We start from the raw sequence: 9,168 nt of genomic DNA, 5'->3' as shown, positions 1-9,168 counted from the left end.
TTGGGAATTGGAAATCTGCCGAGAGAGCAGGGCTCGCTGGTGCTTGCTGTCTGGGTCAATATGTGGCATCTTCCTGGAGGAGCTCAGCTGTGCTCGACACAGCGGGGAAGTTTATTTGCACCAGGCCTAGACATGCTGATGATCTGGATGAAGAGAACAACCTGAAGTTTAGCTATCAGGTGGGATATAGGCCATTTCTAATCAGCTCTTTGAAAGGAAGTGATGCTAGTGAGAGTAATTAATAAGCCAGTAGCTAGCATCTATTTGTGGTCCACCAATATTTTTGAAACTCTACTTTAAAGTAATTATCTTGGATTCCATATAAAAGTAAGACTGGAGCCCAGTGCAACACTCTAAATACAGAGAAATATAATAGAGCTGCTCTTATTGAGTTGTCTGCACAACAGGGTGCTCAGGGCTGATGTTAGGAAAATTCTGCATTCTTAATGCTCAGAAAGTGCTTACAGTAGGTACAGTAGGTACCGGCCTGCAGGGTGCAGCTGTGCTAAAACAGATGAGGGTTGAAAGTAGGAATATAGTTGTTTGAAAAAAAAAAAAAATGCTAGCAGATGTCATATTACTCTTTCCTAGCTTGGTTAGACCTGCCTAAAGGAAAGAGAGGTGGGAGTCCAAGATGTCAGCCTGGTGTCCCTGCCTGACCCCACTCAGATCAGGCTTTGCAAGTCCTTGAAGCAAATCTTCTGCAGAAATTAGGCACTTTCCTATGCAGAAACGTCCCTCCACTTTCTGGAAGTCAATTAACATTGAGTTTACTGTGGCCTTAAATAAACCATGAAAAACCCTCCCTCTGCAATACTCCTTGCAGTGAAAAAGAAATCTCCTCTTCAGGTAACGCTGCCATGACTACCAGGCGGTTGAAGTGCCGGTCGTCATCGCACCCTCTTGCTGCAAGTTAAAAAGTAACTGGAAAGCTCTTGGCTTTTGGCTCGTGGGTTGGGCATCCGATGTGAGAGAGAGCGACGTGGCCTTCAAGCCATGCGTGGCATCACGCAGCTGTGGGGAGAAACCTTCGATAATGCGGGAATTTGAGTTTTACTTCTGGAAATGCCAGTGCTCTGACCTTTGTAAATTGGGATGGGCTTCCTTTTTGATTTAGTGCTTGTCTTGTTTACCAGATGCAGCTGGCTTTCTGCTCTCCGCTGCGCTTACTGCCTTTATCCGATGGCTTTGGACAAGTGTCAAAGACACCATAGACTGCCAAGGGTTAGATGCTGAAGTGCTTAATTAAACAAGCCTCTAGGCCACAGCAATTTGCATGGTAGAAGCACCACAGCAGGGCTTTTTTTTTTTTTTTTTTAAATTTTTTTTCTTCAAGTTAGTACTGGGCACTGTTTAAAAAAAATAATGACTTTTTTTTTTGGTCTTGCTTTTTGCCTCGCAACTACAAGCATTTGGAAAATATGACCCACAGTCCCCCATGTTTCGCAGACCTGAGACATGCAAGAGCCTTGTCCACCATTGAGTTTTGTGCCAGTAGCGTGAATTTTCATCCCTTTTTCAGGAAGTTTCTTTTTTCTTACAGTGAGGGACAAACACAATTACAAGAAGGAATATAAAACCAAAGGCAAACAGAGCTTCTTTTACTAGCCAGTCACGTCTGTGAGGACTGTAAGTCACCGGAGCACCCTGTGTGGAGGGTCATTAACGGCAGCGGGTGAAGGCACCGGTACATCTTCCCACCGCGCTGTGGGGGCCGACCTTTAACACCGTACACGCTGCTGAACTGAGTTACAGGCCCCAATCCAGCCGCTGCAGAGAGTAGACTGCAGAGAGCATAACAAGTCACACTGCTCGTGCTCAAACCATCCTGCTCTGCCTCTGCGGGCTGTAAATCGCACCTCGTCGTACGGGGCAGCCATGGGATTTCAGCATCTAAGGATGTTGGCAAATGCCTTAGGCTGGGCTGCAACAGCCAGCTCGCATTGCATGCAAGGAAAAAATAAATTAAAGAGTTGTAGCTCTGTATTTGCAGCCCCCTTCATCACACGGCCCCAGCCCGGGCTGCAGCTCAGTCTCAGTGCTCAGGCACAAGCCCTGAGTCAGCGCCTTTGCATTTTGGGGGCATCCTGATTTTTACCAGATGTGAGCTTTATTTTTACCAGAGGTGAGATTCCCACCTGCCTGTCTTTTTTCTGGTTTTGGGGTCATTCAAAAAATCCTAATAGCCTTGCTATTTCATTCTTTAGTTTTAGAGGTCAGTGTTCAAAAAGAACCAACCTTCTTGTGGAGGCAGGTTACAAGAAAGGTGACATTTCAGGTGTCTTTCTCCTCCCCTAGCAGATACGAGCACTCTCTTCCCAGGCTCACTGTGCTTGGCTGGGAATTTGTCCTGTCCTAAGCACCAAATATAATTGTACCATCTCTTATATAAAAGAAACATAAATATAAAGCTCTTGCTCCAGCACCAGGGTAGAGATGCACGAGGCAGGAAGGAGGGGTGAAACCCAGGAAGCCATTCAAAGCCTTTGGGGACCAGCAGCTGGTGGTACCTGTCGTGAAAGCACATGGCTGGCAGTGGAGATGCATGTGAGGGAGGGCAGAAGGGAGGCTCGTCAGGCTGGGGGTGGACGAGCTCTTGGGAGCAAGTGGCAGCACTAGAAGAGGTAAATATAACATTGTTCTCTGCTCTGTTTGCCACAACTAACCGTATTTGGTTTTTTTTTTCTTAGACCAAAAGAAAACGTGCGAAGTGCTGAGTCGGGCAATAAACGCAGGTTTCGGATGGGGGGCAGAGTGGGAGTTGTTATCCTGTACGGAAAACAAGTGCTGGCTGCTCACCTTGTGGGATGCACTTTGTTAGACCAAGCAGGATTTACCCCCAGGTTTTCTAAGGGAGGAATTATCCGAGCGTGAGGTGGCGAGTCACAGGATACGCAGCAGACGGGGAATCGCTGGGGTCGAGTGGCCCAGTCCCAGGGCTTCTAGGAAGAGCAACAGTTATACACGTAACCCTAGGGATGTTCACTTAAAATAAAGCCCTGAACGGGGACAGACAAAGAGGGTCTTAGGGAAAAAAACATACAGACATCATGGCATGCCTGTATCTTTGAGGAATAACCAGGTTATTGCACTCGTGTCAACTCTTACATCTCCCCCAGCCTCCGTTCCCACTTTCCTGCTCATTTTGTTGACCTGCTGTAGGGTCATACAGGGAATTAGCCATTATCTCCTTACAGAATTGAGATCTTGGCCTTTTTATCTGTTTTACGCAGCACCTAGCACACTATCGGGCACTCTAGTAATTAAGACCTAATCATGGTATAAATCGAGTAAATAAGTACTTGTCGACAGCTCATCAGGACTCGTGTGTCTCTCGGGCAAAGCCAAATGGTCAACACAGCCAAATGGCCCAACTCCGTCAAGGTGGGTGCAGGGTTTTTCGATAGCCCCCCCCTCACTACGTCCTTTTTGCAGCAGTGACCGAGCAGCCCTGGCAGTTCCCCATCTTCCACCCATCCTGTGGGCACTGCCCACCTCTGCCCACGGAAATCTTTTGGGACTTTTGTTGATTTTTTTTTTTTCAGTGGTAAAAAAAAAATAATCAGAGTATTACATGATAAGGATATGTTACTTATTGTCACAGATTCCAAATTAAGGCACTTGTGAGTCTTCCCCCCAATTTAAAAGAACAGTGGATGGTTTCTAAATAGTCACTGAACTGCATAGTTGAAAATGTTAAGTAAAAACTCTCATTCAAAAAGTGAAAATACTGAGGGAAATACTAAGACAAAACAGTATTTCATTATACTGCTGTTTAACCTCAACGATGAACAGAAAATGCATCTGATCTTGGGACTAGAGTCTTATTGTCAACCAGGGACTATTTTTTCCATGATTCTAGTGTCAGTATACCCAACTGATATGTGAGTGTTAAGGGATAACTAAATGGTCATTAATTCAATTTAAATTCATTTCAATTAATCACTGTGATTAATTAATTTATTAGCTAGGAAATAAATGTGAATTGGTGGAGAACACGAAGGGAGTGGGAAAGACTGCAAACAAGGAAATGTAGTGTCTTTTTGACAGAGTTGAAAGGCAAAAATGAGTTGAAACATTTTTGAGTATATATAAAAGTTCTGTGTCATAAAAAAAATAAAATCAGAGTAACAAATGTGCAGCACTTTAATGTCAGATTTGACTGTCGTTGGAACTGTTCACAAGTAGTGTGGACAATCTAAGTTGTACTTCATTTTCTAAGTATGATATATAACCATTAGGATAACTTAGAAAACACATCACCAGGACTTGGGCTGAAGAGGGAAGAAAGGGAACATCTTTGGAAGGTCCAAGTGGGATTTTTCAAGTGAACGCTATTCCAATATTTTGCGACGAACAGGAAGAAGTGAGGTCTGTTACACATCTTTCACAGCCTATATATAAACCAGCCTCAAGAATATTTACCTGAACAGATATATACAGTTTTTTTAAATATTCTTAAAAAAGTAATATTTGCTTGATCTATGACACAATGAACGTCTCTACAGGGAAACTTACCATAGGCATAATAAAATATTCAAGAAGTCATAAAAGAGAACACGAGAGCAGTGTTTGGCCTTGGTAAAACACATTTAGGATGACTGCAATGTATGGATACAGCTTTGTTCAAGAAAGGAGTTGTGCATATTTAAAGGTACTTACAAAGCTGGTCTTCTCCTTTCCTTGACATGGGTATGTTTCCTAACCAGATGAGTAGAAAATCATGGACACCATGCATTGCTAAAGGAAGGCTACGCCAATCGGTTTTCTATGTCTGTGTCGCAATGATGGGATCGTCTCTTCTAACCCCTATGGCTCATAAGTGGAAAGAGATGGAGGTTTCAGCCTATGGGTGTTGAAGGGCAATTTCAAGGACTCCGTGTTTAATGAATTCATAGGATTCAGCTCCCCTTCTTCGTCTGTCTGAACAGATTTTTATATATTCTCTATAGAACCGAAATGGTTTAAATTACTTCAGGTCTACAGCCATGCTAAAATGCTACTCTTTTGGTAAAGTTGAACACTTAAAGCAAAGATTACCAGTGTTAGTCTGCATCCTTCTCACTTAAATCCCTCTGCGTGCATTGTGAAATGGGTGACTTTAAGCATCTGCGTTGGAAAATAATTACTGCGTTCAGCAGCTGCTTTCGTACAAACTCTGGGCAACAAGTTGGGTCTTGCGAAAGGCCGATGGGTGGCTCCAGCGCGACAGATGTTTACCTACAGAGAGGGATTTCACCCACCTCAAGACGCCGTTTTTCAAAGCGTTATGTGAGACACAACCGCTCGGATGCGCCCGTTCCCGGCGGCAGCGTCGCTCACCTGGTTTGCACTGCTTGGAGAGCCATAGCTGCTCTTGCCCTGATTCCTTCATGGTGATGGATAGAGAAAGTTACAAAAACGCAACTAGAAAAGTTTTTATATCTTCCAAATGTGCAAATGGATCTGTATTTTTATGGGAACTCAACTGAAATTTCTCAATGCCAGCTGTTGCATTCTAGGGCAATTCAGCTGGTTTTACATGAATCTCTTTGCTCATAACTAAAAGATAATTGACTATAAACAAGTGTACTATAAATGGGAAGAAAAAAATCACGAAGAAAAATTGTTTCCCAGGATGTCTGAAAAGAAATAGGCAAATTAAGGCTATGACTAGAAAATGAGTGAGTTTTCTATTAAAAATACCCTCTGTCATTGTAGCTATTATTTTACGAAGAACCAAGTGACTTCAGTGCTACCAAATATTTAATATGAGAAGCCAACAGTTTCTAGAAGTGTTGCTGCCTCCTATGGGGATAACCATAACTAATTCTCTGCCCCTGAAGAGCAGATTTTGCATATTGTGCCCAAGCTGACTGCACTCACAAGCTGCTGAAAGCCTAATGCCCCCTTCTCAACAAAATTTTTTACAACCTCTGATCCCACCCTCAGCGGGGCTTTTACCCACTCTAATGGCCTGGTTATTTCATGCCAAATTTCTCAAGTACAATCACACAAACATGCATTAGAAGAGGGGGGACTCATAACATTGCCTTCAGTAGTACCAAGAGCAAAATTAAGCGCAGAAGAAAGCGAGCTGACAGTTACTATTTCTGTTATGCCTCCTTCTGAAATCACATTTGTGAATCCTCCCAAAGCCATCCCGCAGAGAAAACTGATCAGTTTTCATTAAATCGCTCTCCGAGGTTTCTGTGGGTTGAAAAGTGCTCTCTGATGCTTAGTTTCCCTCATCACCCAAAGGTGAATTTTAACTGCAGTCATTGCTTCTGTAGTCTCTCTGTGTCAGGGTGGGGTAGTCAGCACAGCTAACGGGCAAGGTATACGGGAAAGAAAAGTGATGGCTTGAACATAACATAAAAGCTCCTCAGTATGGAAACTCAAAGTCTGTTTTGTTCTACAGAATCACTAGGTTTCGTGGCTTATACGATATCTCAGTGGAGATATTATTCGCTTCCCAGCATTTTTCTCATAACCACAAATCACACCCCCAAATAAAAAATATCCCTTCAAAACCACTTCCTATTAGCAGAGCATACCTTATATTATAAAACTTGCAAGTAGACCAGTGTTGTACCATGAAGCCTATACAGGGGTTTTTTGTTTTTTCTTTTTTTTTTTTTTTTCCCAGTGTAAAAATATACAATGCTACTGCTCATTTGTTGCAGTGTAAAGGTCCAACTGGTACTTGCCTGCTGAAGGCTCTACTGCTATTACCCTTTCATACCTCTCCGACCCAGACCACTGTGTTACCCCTCCTTATACCTGAAACCTCACAGCGTAACGTATTTTGCCTCCCATTTATAACAAACAATGAATCTTTAGCTGGTGTAATGAGATACTGTCCAAATAATCCACTGTCTTTCATAATTCTGTTGTAGCTGCTCCAGGGCCAGTCTTTGGATGTGATAGGGTCCTTTAAATTCTTCAGTACATTCATTTTCCCCGTTGACAGCTCTACAAAAAGCACATCTGTTTGCAAATGTGAAGTAGCATATATATAGTACTGATTGCCTTCAGTGAAAGAGGGTTGAAATGTCAGATCAGATACATGTATGTTTGTTTGTAAGTCATAAATCAACTTGATTTCCCCTCGGACGGTTAGAGCCTGGACTTTGATCCTGCCGCTGTCTTCGTCTGCACTGACCAAATAGCGTCCGTCGGGTGAGACGTAGGGTGTGCCCGACACGTCGCCGTTGGGGCCGACGACGGCATCGGTAACACTGTCAATAACGAGCTGCGGGGAGGCGGCCCCCGACCTATTCCTCCTACACTGGACAAAGAAGTAACCGCCCAGGTGGGTATAAGCCATGGTCTGCGGCATGCAGCTATAGTTTTTGAAGTTGATAGTCTTGATGTGGGTCACAGTTTCCAGGTCAATTTTGTGAACTGCGGATTTCGATTTGTTAAAGATGAAGCCAAACCTGAAATAGAAAACATGACACTGAAGTCATCTCTGGAGAGATGGTGATATGCTTGAGAAAAGACAAAAGTCAGCAGAACTGGGAAACTCTATCCTGTTGGTTTCGGAAAGCGTGTGCAATAATGCTGTCTCTTTTCTGTAAGAAATCTCTCTCGTTTTAGTGCTTCTAAAATGTGCTAAAAGGAGGTATATATTTCAGTTAAAATTAGCAACCTGATCCTGGAAGCTTGAATACGTGCTTGGGTATTTGAGTATCATCTTCAAGAGCTGAATCTTTTGATTGGGAAGACCAATTTACAACAGCAATAATATGAAAGCTCGGGTGTTTTGTAGGCTGGTGTTGACCAGTTTTGTATTTAATCTGTTTCCAGTCTAGAGAGATATAATTCAATATATACTCAACATTTCTTCAACCTCAAAACTGTTCAAAATAAAGCATATCCCTGCCAGGTTGGCGCCAGAGAGCAACTTCGAGCTGTATGTATAACCACTGAGTGAAGAGCACGTCCAGCCTCATCTCTTACATTACAGCACCAGAGGGTAGCTGTGAGGTGTGTTTGCTCCCCGTGGTGCCTGGGGACCACTGCAGGAGCTGGCAAAGCTGAGGTGTAGAGCAGACTTTGCTAAGCACCGTCCTGCCAGCCTGGGGAAGGTGTAAAACATTTCTCGAGGAACACAACCAGACAGGGTGCACTGATGAAAAGGGGTCTTTGTCTTCTGTCTCAAGAGAGAGCAGACACCAGTGAGCAGAGAATAAATGTTCTGTAAAAGATATATGCTGCAGCACATCTGACCTTTGCTGAAGACAAGAAAAGGTCAAGAATAGCCAAGAAAGGTTTCTGCTTAATTTGAGAGGGAGCCCATAGAAACAGCCTGTTTGTGTTCCCCTGGATTCACAGGTCACTGATACTGACTTACAAAAACTAATTTTACATCGAGTATCTTTCCATCCATTCAATGCAGACAGAAGGAAATGAAGTGAGTGCTTAGTTTTCTATCTCTTCCTCGAAAGATGTAAAACTGCTTTGTGAAATGTGGAGGACAATATGCTTGCGTGTAGATAATACATATTTTGCTTAAAACACTGGGTTTATTTCTTTATTCTTAATCCATCTGTCAATGAGACATTCAGCAATGATTTCACTTCTAAAGAATGAGCCAATGTAGTGTATGATCCCATGAAAATCACTGGGCTAAGCCTTTCATCTTCCCATTATACTCACATCCATTAGAGACTTCAGAAAATATCTGCAGTGGAGATCCGTAGCGCACTGTGTGTGGGGAAATTGGATATGACACTTGTATTTCTCCTGGATGAATGCATTTTAAGTACACTTTAAAAAACGCCTTCCCTCACAGCATTTTTTTCCCAAGACTTCCTTAATACTTGGCCAAATGCCTGAAGAAGTTAAAAAATGGCTCTTATCATAAACTTTAATTTAAAAAAGTGGGTCAGAATGTGTTTTATGTGCACACAGCTGCAGAGCAGGCGCAGCGCTTGCATGAAATCTATGATCTGAAATCTCAAAGAAAACCTTGCACTTAGGGAGTTTTTAATAGACAACAATCTACCCTGGGAGCTAATAAAAATGGATACATTCCTAGATATCCATCTGAAATAACAGGCAGCTGAAATACATATGCAGGAACATTTGCATACAAATATTTTTTGGCTCACGGAAGAGATTGCTTAAATATTCACCTTCCTGGGACATGCTGGTATTGCCATTTATTGTTTCTGAGTGGAA

The 9,168-nt window shown here is 42.8% G+C and overlaps 1 protein-coding gene across 2 annotated transcripts in view; it reads right to left on the bottom strand.

Annotated features, from left to right (window-relative positions):
* Positions 1-4,122: 4,122 nt before the first annotated feature.
* Positions 4,123-9,168, bottom strand: part of FSTL4 (follistatin like 4) — a 238,753-nt gene continuing 233,707 nt past the window's right edge. For both annotated transcript variants that reach the window (XM_074883873.1, XM_074883872.1), the window contains one exon: positions 4,123-7,421. In XM_074883873.1, the coding sequence (XP_074739974.1) occupies positions 6,719-7,421 (703 nt within the window). In that variant the 3' untranslated portion in view covers positions 4,123-6,718. The remainder of the gene's footprint in view (positions 7,422-9,168) is intronic.

The sequence above is a fragment of the Strix uralensis genome, chromosome 14 (assembly GCF_047716275.1).
Source record: "Strix uralensis isolate ZFMK-TIS-50842 chromosome 14, bStrUra1, whole genome shotgun sequence".
Lineage (NCBI taxonomy): Eukaryota > Metazoa > Chordata > Aves > Strigiformes > Strigidae > Strix > Strix uralensis.
Note: the sequence above shows the minus strand (reverse complement) of the source record. Positions and strands in the feature narration are given on the sequence as shown.